Genomic DNA, 15774 nt, shown 5'->3' on the forward strand with positions numbered 1-15774 from the left:
AAACCAAAAGAGCCTCGACTTTAATTAGGCTGCTATCACGTTATTAACAATGTCTTTACAAGCTGAAAGGTGAAATCATGGCTATAGAGGCAACAGCTGCAGTTTTTATCTACAGGAGCTAATTGAAGTTGGACCTACTGTCAGATTACAGTTGGAGAGTTGTGAAGCCAAGTCGGCTCTCATTTTTCAGAAAGGGTTCTGGGTTTGTGTCGACTTAAACAATCTACTTTTGCTATTATTTTTGTTGGTTATCAAGTTAACAACCAACAGCTGCAGGAAAGTGTTCACATCACATCACAGTGATCAAAGCTCTGACCTGGAGTCTGTGAAGGTAGCGCTAACACAAAGCTAACGCTAAACTGTTAATTAGGACTTCAACTAAAGATTATGGTCATTGGTGAGTTACTCGATTAGTTGTTCGGTCTGTAAAATGTCGATCAGTGCTTCCAGATTCCCAGGATGACGTCTTAAATGTCTCGTCTTGTCCACAACACAAATATTCTGTTTCTTTCTAAACTAATTAACATTCAAACATTTCACAATCTGAAGCAGCGTGTCAGTCGACCATAACTGTGGCTGAAATCAGTATTTATAATGCCACTCGTGAGGAGACTCTTCAGTGCTCTGATGCATCCTTAGTGGAAAATGATCTGTAATCTGATTTACAATCATAATATAGGTCAGAAAAATAGCATTAAATGAGACCCGACCGCAGCGCAGGACGAAACGACGGCGTGTCCTTGAAAAGTGCTCGTAACTCGGTCGTGTTGACCCGTTCTGATGTCGGCGGCCCTGAAGTGGGACACAGCCTGCGTCTCTGTATCTCCTCACACAGACAACAGGATGGTTCATTGTGCCGCCGTGTCGCTCTCACAGCTGGAGTGAAGAGTTGCAGACGGCTGCAGCACTGAGCCGTTACAGTCTCTCTGCGGTTCTTACTGGCCTGCAGCGTTCTGCAGCTCGACTCTTTCACACCTTTTACTCTCGCTGTCGTCATCTTTTTGAACTCTCATCGTCTCTTCCAGGCTCATTTCCAGCCTTTCTGTGGACAAATATTCAGAATACAGTAACACGAGAGTGATGCCTGACGGAGGGGAGATGAGATGATTCTACTTTTTTCCGTTCCTGTTGTTGCCTCTTTGTTTTGGGTCACTGTGGGACATTTGACAAACAAGCATATGAGCTCATATTCTTCTGTTTGATTGTTCACCTGCTTTCTCAGTCTTCTGTGATGATAAATTGAATCCTTTTGGTTTTGAATTGGTGATCAAGTGATTTGAATACGTCGCTCTGGAAAACTGTCATGAACACTTGACACTATTTTCAGGCATTTTATCGAACGTAGGCTGAAACGTCGACACAGGACAACATGAAAATAATTGCTGGTTGCAGCATGAAATGATCCCCTGCACAACTCGCCCTCACATGACAGTACATACTAAAACTCTTCTGCAGATGGTTGAAGAATTTTAACTTCATACAGAGCAAGAAGCAGTGACGGTGAAGTGTATTTGGAAATGTGTCTGAGATGCATACCAGAGAAAATCTTTGCATTTTCTACACTGAGACGAAGCTGTAAACACCACAGAGGTTAAATCACGGTCGCTCCTGTTTTTTTTAGTTTAGTGTGAAGTGAAATAATTGACCTTAAGAAAATGTGTATGGATGGTGTTTCCTCAGCTGACCTTCAGTCCACCGCAGCAGATTAATAACATTCAGGTTATTCTCAGGCTGCTTTTGTTTTTCCAGGAGCAAGAAGGAATCCAGGTCCACATTATTATAACACAGGTATCTTTACCTGTTGTAAGTAGTAATAAGATTTAACACACATACTGTCAATCACTCACAGATGGATCCACAGGAGTCATCAGCTTCACCTCCTCGTTTAAAACAAATTCTTTTTAGAAAAACAACAGAATGAAGGATGAGTTGATGTTGTGCACTGATGAGCTTTCACTGGAGAATAAATCTGATAAACTAGATTTTAAACTGGCTGTAAGGTTCCTCTGGAGAAAAACAGTTTTAACATAAAAGTAGATGTTGAGTTCAGTGACTATGAAAAGAGGCTTAACTGCAAATAAGCTGATCAGTGGTGCTTCATACTGAAGAGGTTGGAGATGATGACAGTTGACTGACAGATTAACCGTCAGCGGTTCTGAGATCAGATTGTCTCCCTGTGTGTCTTCAGGCTCAGCTGGAGGCCCAGAAGGCCACTCAAGACTTCCAGAGAGCCACCGAGGTCCTCCGAGCAGCCAAGGAGACCATCTCCCTGGCCGAGCAGCGGCTCCTGGAGGAGGACAACCGGCAGTTTGACTCGGCCTGGCAGGAGATGCTGAATCACGCCACCCAGCGGGTGAGGAAGGAGGGAGAGGGGGAGCAGAACCTGAAGAACTGTGTTTTAGGTTTAATGCTCTGCTGAACATTTAGTTGTATTTATTTTCTTTTATTCTGTCTTTATTTAGTTATTGTTATTATTAATATTTTGCAGTGATTTTGTCTGGAGGCTGACTGTGAGTTCTGATTGGCCGTTACAGGTGATGGAGGCGGAGCACACCAAGACCAGAAGCGAACTGCTGCACAAGGAGACGGCGGCCAAATACACGGCGGCGATCGGCCGCATGAAGCAGCTGGAGAAAAAACTCAAACGCACCATCAACAAGTCGAAGTAAGAAACTCTGGCTGCTTCTAACGACCTCGTCAGGTCTCGCTGCTCCTTCATGTTGAGACCGAGAGGGAACAAATGTAGAGTACAGATCTGAGCTCAGCGCAAGGTATTATTTAAAAGTGAGTCTAGTGAAACTGCAGTCAGACAGCAGTGTTCTGATCCAGCTCCAGCCTCCAGCCTGGTTTTATATTGGACTATTTATTCTGCGAGCAGCATGTGGTCGCAGCGAGGTGCCGAGCTGCTGAACCAGACTGTCACGACCGACTGCTGCTAGGTGGTGTTGAGCCAAATGTTGAGCTGCACACGAAGAAGTAAAATCTCCTTCAGCGTGGTGTCATCTGTTGTGTACCGAGTCTCTCACAGACCCGAGCATCGATCGTAAAAACCCCTCGAGATTCAGGACAATAATTCCGTCCTGCAGCAGAACTCGGTCTCCCTCTGATGAAATGAAAGTGTTTCTTCGACCGAGCGATATCGTTTCTGCTTTTCCAAGCAGGTTGAAACAAACCATGACGTAGTTTGATCCTTTTTAACGTGTATCTGTTTAAAAGCAGGTTGCTGTTCTCTGTTCTGGTAAAAGTGGCTTCTCCCTCCAGCATCGTAACCAAATCTAACCCGATGTGTTTATTTGAGGCAGTCAGGTGTTAAAGGGGAAGTCGGGCCACGTCTGGTGCTGTCACGAGGCGATGCACTCCGGTATCATCATCATTTAAAGGAATTGATGTGGTTGTTAAGCGAAACCTCAGAATTAGTCACGTTCCAGGTGACATCTGAAACGAAAAATGTTATGAATCAAAACTCCAGGATGCAATACTTTTAACTTTCTCTCAGTATTTCTGTACGAGACTGTGTCGGCCTCAGCCTCGTGGAGAACAGGTTAAAGCTTCAGCCTGCTCCTCCTCAGAGATCACAGGTCAATACTTTGAGTTTAAGTTAGACCTTTTCAACTGGCGGCACGTGCACCTGATACGGATCTTCTCCAGCATCGTTCTGGCTCTGTGGTCTGTTTGTTAGCAGGATAATGAGCCCAGTCATCTGTTACCAAAACAAAAACACTCTGACTTGAGAAGCGGAGAAAATAAGCTTTCTTATCACGTGTGAAACCGATTTAAAGAAAAGTTCTCCTCACTTTTTCACCCATGAAAAGAAGAATTTCTCCTGGAAAAAGATGAATAGAATAAGAACTTGTTCAGCAGCCCTGAGGGAACAGCAAGGATTTGTTTTTGTTTTTCTGGTGATAAAAAAAAGTGTTTTTCTCTCCTGTTTTTATGACTCGAGAAACTGGTGAAACAAAATCAAAATGTTTTGCCAGGATATACGAGACTCAGACTGACGACCTTCAGCACATCCAGCTGCAGCAGTTTGGACACAGAAGAGACGAAACAAACGTCATCTTGATGTTTGTTAATATCGTCGCTGAGGATTTTACCTGGTGCGTCAGGTGATTCTGTAATAACACTCAGACTCTGTGATCTGAACCACGATGGTGAACTTTTATCCCACCTCTGATCGACGGTTTGGTGCCGTGTTTTTATGAAGACAAAGTGAAATACAGAACCAGAATGTCTTACTTGGAACTTAAACGTCTCCTGTGATTATCAGCACTTGGTTCTGTTCACGGTCGTTGGTTCTGGATCCAGTTCTGCCTGCGTTATCGGCTGCAGTCTCGCGGCGCGTCGCCTCAGCAGACCATTAATCCGCTCTGCATCGTTCGCTCGTCCGACATCACGACCCCGTTATCTCCCTCTCTTCCTCCGGGTTGCCATGGTGACGATGTGGGTGCTGCTCTTTTTCTGGGTTACTCTGTGTTTTCTCCCCTATGATCTAATCTTTGTCTCTCCCTCCCTCCTCCTCCTCCGCAGGCCCTACTTTGAGATGAAGGCGAAGTACTATCTGCAGCTGGAGGTACGTGACGGACGCTCAGCTGTAATTTAGCTCCCCACAGATCCTCTCTGAAGGTTACCGTTTCTGCATCCAGCTCCATTAAGGCTTTAAAAAAAAAAATAAAACCTTCACCGCAAACATTCACAGTCTCTGGACCTGCAGTGTTGATACTGAGTCTGAGTGCTTAAGGCTGCAGTCACACTGGATTTGTTTTGTGCTCTGACTCAAGCAGCACGTAATGCAGCTGGTAGCAAAGAGCATCCCGACTGCAAACATCAGTGGGAGTGTTGTGCAACACAAAGCTCAGATATTTATATATGGATTTACTCTACAGCAGGTAGAATAGATTCAAATAAAGAATCAGCATCAGAATTTACATTTCTGTTTCTCTTCTATTGATCCGGTGGTCCAACATGTTTCAGACTAACTGAGCAGAATACACAGCATCCATGTCACACAGCAGTGTATTAGTATGCAGGTGTGGTCGTCCTCTAATCAGTGAATTCTATCTAGATTTAAACTGTTCTTCATGTTGATGCCACGACCTTCGTCATCATCACCCTCCTCTCTCTCTCTCTCTCTGATCGTCTCCCCTCCAGAACCTGAAGAAGAACGTGGACGAGCGTCAGGCCAAACTGTCTCAGGCCAAAGGTGAATACAAGACGGCCCTCAGGAACCTGGAGATGATCTCAGACGAGATCCACGAGCGGCGGCGAAGCTCCGCCATGGGCCCCCGGGGGCGCGGCGTGGGCGCCGAGGGCGACAGCGTCTCTGGGGACGACATCTCCAACTTTAAGATGGAGTCCGACGGAATATCCAGTGAGTGCTGTACTCAGTCGTCCCCGAGCAGAGTTTATTTTCCTTCAGACGATTGTGCTGATCAGAGAAAAGGCCAATTAGTAAATGTTGAACCTTCACATCTCGCTGCTTCAGCTTCACACCTGGTGACTCTCTAAATGTCAGCCTGGGCTGTAATTAGATTTAGTTGCTGCTCTGTAAGAATAACACACAGTGTGTTAAATGCCAGAGAGAAAAACTCACGCGGCAAACATAATCCTGAAGCTCACATCCACTTCTTATAAAGCCAGTTGTTTTCCACCTGGAGCCACTTGTGAAGCGGAGACGGACTCGAGCGGCTGCGTTTACGTCAGTGTACTTTGAGAAAACACAGACGGACCGCCAGCTTTTCCCTGAATTACTGGTTTGTGGTTCTTGGAAAGTCTGATAAGAGTCGAATAAGAGTTGAATGAAATCAGACGGGACAAACAAGACGAGGACGGCAGATAAACACATTAGTTTAAACATGACACGTGACCGGAGGACAGAAAAACACACACAGACGCTCGAGTTTCTAAACTCAGAAAGCTCACGATGCCTTTCTGAGCCTATAACCCTAAAATCAATGATAACAATCACATACCTAACCTGACCCACAGAGACTGACTCAGCTGCAGCGCCAGAAACTTCTGCAGACATTTAAATGCAGAATTCTCACATATTATACTTTAAAATGATGTCAGAGCTCCTAATGTCAGGCAGGCGCTTGTGGCACACAGTCTGTCCTGAGACCTTGAGTCTCAGATTTTCTACTTGACTGGTCTTAAAATAAAATCTAGAGTTAAGACGACAGCTGCAGGGATGTGGCTGTATTGATTTGTTTTTTGCCCATACGTCCTGTGCTGTGTGATGGTTTCAAAGACAAGAGTCACCCAGAAAACCTGTTGCATGCTCAAGAGAATTGTGTTTGGTAGTTGGCTGATAACGACGAAGAGGAGTGTTTAATTCATCACTTAGTTAACTGATTCATGCCGACTTCTTGTGGCACACACTTCATACAGTCCGTCCAAAGTCTTCAACGCGCTCGAGACTTAAAATAAGAAACCGAAGGAGGTTCCCACACAAATGAATCAACCTCGTGCTGACCTGCGTACACACACAGAAATGTGTAGAAACAGACCTTTAAAAAAAAAAAAAGTGAATATGAGAAGAGTCCCGTCGTCAGCACAATGGAATAAAACGAAAATGTTTTCTCTGCATCACTTTGGTCGTGACTCCTGAAGTTAATATGCCGGCGTTACCGTGGTAACTGGCAGAGCAGCGGCGGCGTCCGATACAAAGGCAGACGCTGTGATTACAAGTTGTTAAGAAGGAATCTGAGAGCAGACGCTCACAGTGCCTTCGTGTGCTCTGATTCATGTCGGGGAAAATGAAACACCTCCGCTGGGAGCGATGTGACAGTCGTCAGCTGTTTCCACGTCTCTGTTAGCTCACACACACTTTCTCCACATCTTCTGCAGTGGCGTCGGTGTGTTTCGACGACGAGGCCTGTGGCGGCAGCAGCATCATGTCGGAGGAAGACTCGGAGACTCGCTCCACCTGCAGCCTGGGCTCGTCCCCCAGCAGCCCTCAGGAGCTCCTGTCGCCCTGCCCCTTCGCCAGCTCCTCCTCCTCCTGCACGTCCTCCTCCGCCTCCCCGTCACCCACCCCGTCCTCCTCCTCCTCCTCCCCGTCTCCTCTGTCCCGGCCCTGCAGCCTGGACCTTCCCAGCACCGTGTCGCTGTCGGACTTCGGCCTCATCTCTCCGGTGCTCGGGCCTCGCAGCGAGTGCAGCGGAGCGTCGTCACCAGAATGTGACCTGGAGAGAGGTGAGATGATCAAGTGTTTCTGGACAGACTGCCGTGCAGAGAGACGTTTGATTGAGCTGAAGCGATCAGCCGATTGATCGACAGAGAAATACTAAAACGACAAATAATAATAAATAACATTTTTGATCATTTGTTTCTATTTCTCAAATCTGTAGCAGTGACACGATTCTTTAAATACGATTTGATTTGACTTTCAATTTTAAACATCACGAAACATTTTTCTTTAGCACCAGCAGCTCTGCTACTGTTGGTAAGATCAACAGATCGTTGGTTTTATGCCCTGACAGGTGTCATTTCTGTTTTCAAATTCTTCTTTAAAGGTTCTGTTAGTAAGAAAAACGGATTTTTGAGTCTCATTCCCAACAAAAATATTGACACCCTCAGTTTTCTCAGTTCAGGATCGTAGGACAGGTCGGCCGCCATGACAAGGTGTCAAAGTGAGACTCAAAAATCTATAGATTCTTTTAAAAAGAGGCTACATGGTAGAGAGAGTGATACGACCACCATATTGCCAAATTTTAAGTGGTTGTTCAACACAAAAACAAAGACTAAACAGTGAAGTTGTACCTGATCAGACTGAGATGTGTTTCTGTATCTGAGGTCGTGAAGAAGCAGCTGATACTGGACGACGACTCCATGTTCTGTTTGTGTAGCTAACTAAAGTTAAAATCGTGACACCGCTACAAATATATAAAGACGACAGAATTTGTAATTTAAACTGCTCGTCAAACAAGAAACTGTTTTTTGTTTCTTCACCTTGTCAAACATCTCAGAGTTTCTGTTGTAGCTGCAACAACAATGAACAGAAACCTAAAAAGAGAATGAAATAAATATCAGGTGTCAGCTGTAAACTGGTGCGTTCACGTGCTGCTACAGACGAGATTTAAAGTAAACCAGGCAGTGAGATGGATGATGTTTGAGAATCTATTCTGGGGAAGACGTACGATCTCGTGCCACCTGCTCGGCTTCACACCTGCTCGGCTGCGGGAGCCTATTAGTCAACGTGACAGCGAGCCGGACGCCTCACCTGCAGAGACCAAACACATCTGCAGCAGTTCATCACACCTCAGCTGGCTTTAATGAAGAAGTGAGAGCTGGTCGTGTGTTGGTGTCCACCTGCTGGCTCACAGCGAACTGTCTGCAGATGTGGTTTCATGTTGAACTTACAAGCATTTAGCAATTTCACATCTGGACTAAAGCTCAAAACAATCCACTTCTGAGGGTTTTGAGGCTGATGCTCATAACAGAGTTCAGTTAATAATCTCACAAATAAATCAAAACCATGTTTTCCTCGTGTGCAGGTGACCGGGCAGAAGGTGCGGAGGGAGATCTGGACAACGCTCCAACCGCCACCAACAACAACAGCAGCAGCAGCAGCAGCAGCAGCAGCAGCAGCAGCAGCAGCAGCAGCAGCAGCAGCAGCAGCAGCTCCACCTCCAGCACCAAGAAGAGCTTCAGCCTGGAGGCTCGCTTCAGCTTCCTGAACCTGCGCCGCCCGCGCGCCGACAACGCCAAAAACACGGACAGCTGTTCCCAGAAGGCCGAGGCCGGGCAGACTGTGGTCCTGGTCAAATGAGTCCGAGGAGCAAACGGAGGGATTCTGACTCAAAACTCTGTGACAAACTGTTCTCAGCTGTTTATAAGCTACCTGCAACAACTGCACTCCATTTCCAGCCTCCGCGGTCAAAGATGGACTCTGGTTGTCATCGTCGGTGTGTGTAGTAATCGTCCCGCTCATCTCGGCAGCGTTGTTGCTCCCATTCCCCTTCTGAAGGACATCGCACCTTAGGACTCTCGTGTCTGAGAAACAAAGAGCGCTGTTGTGTTGGGAATGTGAAAGGGTGAAAAAAAAAAGATGGAGGAATTTCTTCTTGTTATTTCTGTTTTTGTTCCAGTAGAAGCGACACGAGCAGCTGCCGGCGCTCGTCGCTCGGCATGCTGTGAGCCGCGCACAGCAGATGTTCTGCTTACTTTAAACGTTTAAGGAAATAAAAGTCACACATGTTGAAATGTTCAATAAATAAGTTAAATCTCTGAACCCTCTGCGACACGCGCCTGTATCTGATCTGTCAGTGTTTCTGTTTCCTCAAGTTATGCAAGTAAAGTGTTCGAGTGACGCACGATGGAGCTGCTGAAGTTAGAAAGCTGTTTATTTTCCACAAAAGCTTCTGAAAAGTTTCACTCTGCTTGATTTAAGCTTTTGCCACCATGTTATTATAATTCTCACCAATACAGTAACATATGGAAGCCCTGAGAGGCAAGTTAAGATTTAAATTATTATTATTATTATTATTTTAAGATTTTCTCTCTAAGCTGATTTAAACAAGTTTCTCTTGAGAACTGGTGGAAAAATTTTTTTCAAATTCCATTTTTTTTCCTATCAGTGAAAACACATGACTTCTTTTTTTTTTTTTTAAGGAAGATAAAAATTATTTCAAGTGTTTTATTTGTTTATAGTAAATCATTTTTGGTTGTTAAATCATGGGTGTTCTAAAAAAACCAAAACAGTTGTACGCGCCCCCTGCTGGAGCGTTTTATAATAATAATTAAATGTTACTGCCAGGTTTTTTTTCCCCCCAAAATTGCAGAACTCGGAAAGATTTCACACATTGTAACAGAGTGGACAAAATTCTCAAACAAATGAACAAAAAAATTATTTATTTATTCTTTTTTTTTTTTTGACATATTTGGCTTTTATAAGTGAAAGTTTTTGTTGTTGTTGTTCATGTGTGAAATGGGATTTTTTTCCCAGAGAAAAACTTATTTTCTTCTGATTTTCTTAAAGTCTAGTTTCACACATGAAAAGGAGAAAACAACATTTTCAGGAGATTTTTTTTTCTTTTGGCTCTATTCATAAAAACCTTTTCCCCCTGAAATTGTTTTATTCTGGCAATAGTTGGCAGAAAAGGATGAATAATGTCTTCACTTGCCTCTCAGGGCTTCTGTAATCATGCAGACTATATCAAATCTGTTTTACTGGCAGAATCATTTACTTTCAGGTTTGTAAAAGAGTTTCTCAGCTCGACATATCGGACAGCAGCACTCTCACTGTGGTGACATTTTGAAACATTCATCATTCTGGCAGAAATGTGAAAAACGAAGCCGACGTTGTGAAAATAAAAATGCTGAGATGACGCTTCAGAATACTGACCACAGTTCAGTCTTGCTGCACAACAAAGCGAGGAGGAGAATCACAAACTGATACCTGAGCTGTAAAACTGCACGGCCGAGGATTTCACTTCCCTCTCTGCTTTCCTCCACCTAAAGGAAAAAAAACAAAAAAAACACCATCAGCTGGACTGAAAGTCGAAGCAATACGAGGACGCAGCTGTGGAACTTTACGCTTCGTCTTCTGACGGACGCTTGCAGTAAAAAACGGTTTCTGGACGTGATTTAAAAGAAGTTTTCTGAATGTGGAGAGAAAAGCAGGTCATCTCTAAAATCACTGCTGATTGACGTTTTACAGGATGGTTTCTAACATCCAGGAGAACAGAGAACAGTTTTGTTACAGTTGGATGTTAAAGGAATAATTTGACTTTTTCAAAATCTAACTGTTATTTTTCTTACATGTTCGGATGCCAAATTAAGAGAAGAAGACGATAATTACTCTGTGAAACCACTGAAACCCACAAGTTCACTTTGTGTTTAAAGGAACAGTCCAACATATTCCAAGTCTCCAGAAGACTTTTAGCTTAGAAGCAACAGTGAAAATGTGGCTTAATAAAAAATGTAAATTCAGCTCACCCAGCTTTACCTACTAAACAGATCATTTCCCTAAAACACTGACTTTTGCATTTCAGTCGTAAAATTCAGATCCTCATGTAATTAATTACTTTGATGTATAATAAGTCAAAGATCACATTTACTAAATGCGGTTTGTAACTTTAATGCAAAGAATTATAAATAGATGGACGTTGTGTTACTTACAGTGAAGTCAACTAGTTAGGGAAGTCATTTTCATTTTTGTTTGAATAAAAACTTTCTCCCACCTGCATCCCAAAGAGACGAGGTCGGCAATAATCTGTTTGTTTTACTCAACGAATACGACTGAAAGACCGAAACCATCATGTGTTAGTCGACCACAAGATCCTTTGAGAACTTAAATCTTAACAAATAAGATAAATAACTTCAAATATTCAGTTTCATTTAAGAAAAAAGGAGTCAAAAGAAGAAGATATATAAGAAGATACGCGTTTGTAGGATCTGTTCATTGGTGGTTTTGGTCTTTAAATTGGATTTGTTGATGATAAAAACAAGACAGACTGAGCAGACGTGACCTGTGAATCCGTCGACAGGTGATGAGGTTCATCTGCTGCCCAGAGAGGCGAGTTCAGAAACTAGAGAAGCACAATTTAGTTGTTTGTGGCCACAAGTTATTAATCTGAGGGATCAAATTAAGCAATCTGACGAGATCGAGGAAACAAATCATCATAAACTCTTTCAAGCTTTACAGAGCAGAAAAAAAAAAACCCCGGCAGGCTGAGATTTAACTAAATGTTCAGCCTCTTCCTCACCAGCGTCGCAGAATCAGCTGTCAGGAAACAAAAAGCTGGGAACAAGTGTTGGTTTGCAGCCGTTCTCCAGTCTGTGTATCGTGCGTGAACAAACTGTGATCTGTATTTTTCTGTATCTGTGTCACTTTTTGATGTGAATCTAGAAGCCGAGGCTGTGAGCAGCTTCGCTCTCGTAGCTCAGTGTGTGTGTGTGTGTGTGTGTGTGTGTGTGTGTGTGTGTGTGTGTGTGTGTGTGTGTGTGCAGCGTCTCAGCAGCTTCTGTGGCTGTTTTTCAGATTAACAGTAAAATAAACTGATGTTCACTTCACCGTCGTCCTGGTTTCATTTCAGCTTCACCTGTTTGACTTCAAGAAGCAGCTCGTGCTCATGATGAACTTCATCTGCAGAGACTGAGGACACAATCCTACAGTCCTGACAGGACAAGAGATGACCGTGTGTTCTTTTTTTCTGGTGATACAGTTTTTTCCTGAAGTATTTTGTTTGTACTGAGGTTCAACATGGTTTTTTCCCCATCAGATTTTTTCTTTTCATACTTTTTTTTCTCTCCCCAAAAAAAACATTTTTTTTCCTCCTAGAAAAAAAAATCAGAATTTTTAGGGGGGGAATCTGAATCCTTTGCTTCTAGAGGTTGTTTTTCTTCCTATCAGGTTTTTGCTCAACTCAATATCAATTTTACGCATGAAAAGAAAGTCTATGAAATCAAAAATCAGAATTTTTTTCTTTTTCTTTCCTCCTATCAGATTATTTCCTCACTCAGTGCCATTTTCACTGTAAACTCAGACCGTCACTACTGTTCAGATCACAGAGTGCTGATCTCATCACATGGAGCTGCTGCTGCTGCTGACCAACATCTGGACGTGATCACAGACATGACAACCGTCACAGAGCTGCTGAGGTTTAAACTCCACAACTGGCACGTTTACACTGACTTCTGAGGACAAAATGCATTGAAGAGAAGTGATGTGCTCATTGATTTTAACCTGAATGAAGGACATTCTTTTGCTCACGTGAAGAAACTCGTGAACTCTAGATCAGCGACTGGTGCCGAAGAGTCTGACATTAACAACAGGATCAGATATAAAATTGCATTTCCGAGGAGCTGCAGGCTTCAAATGTCAGAGGAAACACTTCAGGTCCTTCATGTTGTCGACTTGTTGGAGTCAACAGAGGGAAAGTCGGATCTCTTTTTATCAGAATCAGGATCAGAAATCACTCCATTCTGGGTAAAAAATTAACAAAACTTTCTGTTGATCACCGACGTTAAGGCAATTATTTTTTGCACTCTAATTAAATATGCAATAATTTACAGAAATGTCCAGAAGTTTGAATTAAAATAAACCACTCAATGTGTATTTTGAACAATCTCAACTTTCATCTCAGCTTCACTTTTTTTCCATGTACGAAACTGAAAAGTAAAAAAAAAAAAAAAAATCTTCATGTGTGAATTTTTTCTTTTTTTTACATGTGTGAAACAAGAGTGAAAAGTTTTTTCCAAGAGGAAATAAATCATTTTTTCTTTTGAATTTCATGTGAAAAAAAAAACCCCAATTTTTTTAAAAACCAAAAAATTAGGGAGACCGTTTGTTTCTCTTTGTGAAACTGTGCCGAAAAAAAGTAAAGTGAAAAAAAAAAATATCAGGGGAAAAAATATTCTCCTGTTTTTTTCTTACATTTTTCATAGATGGAAAATAAAAATCAAAGAACATAAAAAAAAAAAATAATATCCTGGCAAAACTGTTTTTCCAAGAGTTCAAGTCACAGGACAGAAAACATGAAGTTTTCACTTGCCTCTCAGGACAAAAACGACATTTCACAGAAGCAAACAGCTCAAAGTCCTAAAGCTGCTCTCAGTTTCCCACAAAAGAAAAGTTTTAATCATATAAATCCTGTCGCTTTATAATCCGAAGCACTTCTAGAGGAAAGTTTCCAACAGTATTAAGAACTATTTGTGCTTCACAGACGTCTGAAAATTAAACTGTAAATGTCTAATTTCGAAGGTCTTTGCGTGATGTTCCCCGTGTCAGAAGATCAGCTGCGTGTTGTTTCCTCAGACTCTCTAACACACTTGTAGAAATCTTTCCTTCATGGATTTTCCTGTGACCGTCTTCACTTTCACACACTTTAATTGAGCCTTCAGCCTTTTATTTCTTCTTGACAGTGTTGACAGAGGGATGGCAGCATCCACACGTGTCTCATCAGCTTGTCGTCTCGCTCAGGAAGATACGAAACAATCGTCTGAGAGATGAATTATTGTTTAGTGTGCTCACAATGACTTCAGGAGGTCTGTGGATGGATGGATTCAGTTTAAATTGGGAAATGGCTTCGCTGCGATCAGTTTGTGGCGGCAATGCAAGTAAAATGCTTACAGGCCAAACATGTAAATCTAGAGGTGAGAAGCCTGATGTCAGCTACCTGGAGATTAAACCAATAAACACGCCTCTTCAGGAATAATCAAACTGAAATTAGCTCCTACAAGTTCCAGAGAAATAAAACATCTAATCTGAAGGTGTATAGGAGCTTCAGGTTTCAAGGGGTTCAAGAATAAACTCAGTTTCCCTCAGTAGAATGACACCAAAAACACCCGGCGGGGCCTAAACACACCAGATTTTTATCTGTTTTAAAGTCCCGACAGGAAGAGGAAACACAAATCGACAAATTCCAATTTCCACAGATACTGAAGTTGACAGTGACCGGGGACAACAATGCCTCTTCCTGTTTGGGTTGCGCAACAGCAGCGATGTCAACCTGAGGAAATAACATTAGCCTCTGTTAGCCAGTTAGCATGTAGACATCCCTGATCATTGCTCTTTCCTTTAATAAATAAATGAAAGCGCAGACACAGAAGCAGATTTCATTTCCTGTATTCAAACATTTGAACACATCAGTCTATCCGATATTTAGTGCAAGTTCTGCAAACATTACATCAACATTCACACAGCAGGCTGCTGCAGCGACGTCGTCCCGCTGCACATTTAAACGAGTCGGCTCGTCAGCAATTAAAAAGACATGAGTGAATACGGTAACAGAGACGTGGCATTCATAATAATATAATAATTATGATTCATCATTAATCAACATGTGGGTATTTGACAGAAGTGCTTGGCAATGAATATTTAAAGCTATATTTGACCCTAAACAGAACATTTTAACAACAGTTTAGCATATCGGCGTTATTAGACCGTCAGCACCAGCTTTAATATGAATCACTGTTTACATTTATCATGAGAGAAACTGTCACTGTGCATCCTGGAAGCTTCACTATGAACCAGTTCATCAATATTCCAGCTGGATTTAAAAGAAACTGCACATGTAATAATGTCAGTTTTTCACGTTAAGCTCTTTTCGTACGCGTCGAGTCGTCACATGACTTCAAATCTTCAAAATAAATTAACTGTAAAGGTCGAAGTGAAGAAAAACATGTTGACTATTATTGTTGGAGCTTCAACAATTAGTTGAGAAATCCATTACCAACTGTTCTGATTATCAGTTAAGCAGTTTTTGACACATTCAGCTTCTCAAATGTGAATGATTTCTGGTTTCTTTCTTCCTTTGTGACAGAAAAACTGAATATCTTTGGGTTGCGGACAAAATGAGTCACATTTTTTAGATGATTTTCAAGGAGAAAATAATCAACAAAGTAATTCATAACTAAAATAACAGCTAGTTGCAGCGATCAGTTCATCATTCGAGTCCTTTATGAAGCACAAAAAACAAAAACATCCAGCTTCAGATGTGATTTGCTGCTTTTTTGTGTGTGTTTTTGAGATAAACTGCATATTTTTTGGTCAGTTGCACAAACATGGTGGAGACCCTCAGCTCTGTGACCGTGATGGTAAATTATCTGCATGTTTTCAGTTTAAAACTTTCAGTTATTCCTCATGCGACACTGATACACGTGCTCATGCCACAACCAACGTCCAGCCTCGGATCTGAATCTCATCAGCGAATCCAGACGTTGTTGCCGAGCAGTTCGTGATGCAACTTTTCTGCTGATTGGCTGGAAAACCTCCACGCTGCTCAAACAGCCAAAGTGACAATAACTTCCACATGTTATATCTGATGAATG

The 15774-nt window shown here is 42.4% G+C and overlaps 1 protein-coding gene across 3 annotated transcripts in view; it reads left to right on the plus strand.

Annotated features, from left to right (window-relative positions):
* sh3bp5b (SH3-domain binding protein 5b (BTK-associated)) overlaps positions 1-9321 on the plus strand; it is a 37266-nt gene extending 27945 nt beyond the window's left edge. For 2 of the 3 annotated variants that reach the window (XM_037074705.1, XM_037074707.1), the window contains 6 exons: positions 2189-2353; positions 2535-2665; positions 4528-4570; positions 5149-5368; positions 6847-7194; positions 8496-9321. In XM_037074705.1, the coding sequence (XP_036930600.1) occupies positions 2189-2353; positions 2535-2665; positions 4528-4570; positions 5149-5368; positions 6847-7194; positions 8496-8770 (1182 nt within the window). In that variant the 3' untranslated portion in view covers positions 8771-9321. The remainder of the gene's footprint in view (positions 1-2188; positions 2354-2534; positions 2666-4527; positions 4571-5148; positions 5369-6846; positions 7195-8495) is intronic. The other variant, XM_037074706.1, reaches the window with a different exon arrangement.
* Positions 9322-15774: the final 6453 nt, after the last annotated feature.

Source organism: Acanthopagrus latus, chromosome 17, assembly GCF_904848185.1.
Source record: "Acanthopagrus latus isolate v.2019 chromosome 17, fAcaLat1.1, whole genome shotgun sequence".
Classification (NCBI taxonomy): domain Eukaryota; kingdom Metazoa; phylum Chordata; class Actinopteri; order Spariformes; family Sparidae; genus Acanthopagrus; species Acanthopagrus latus.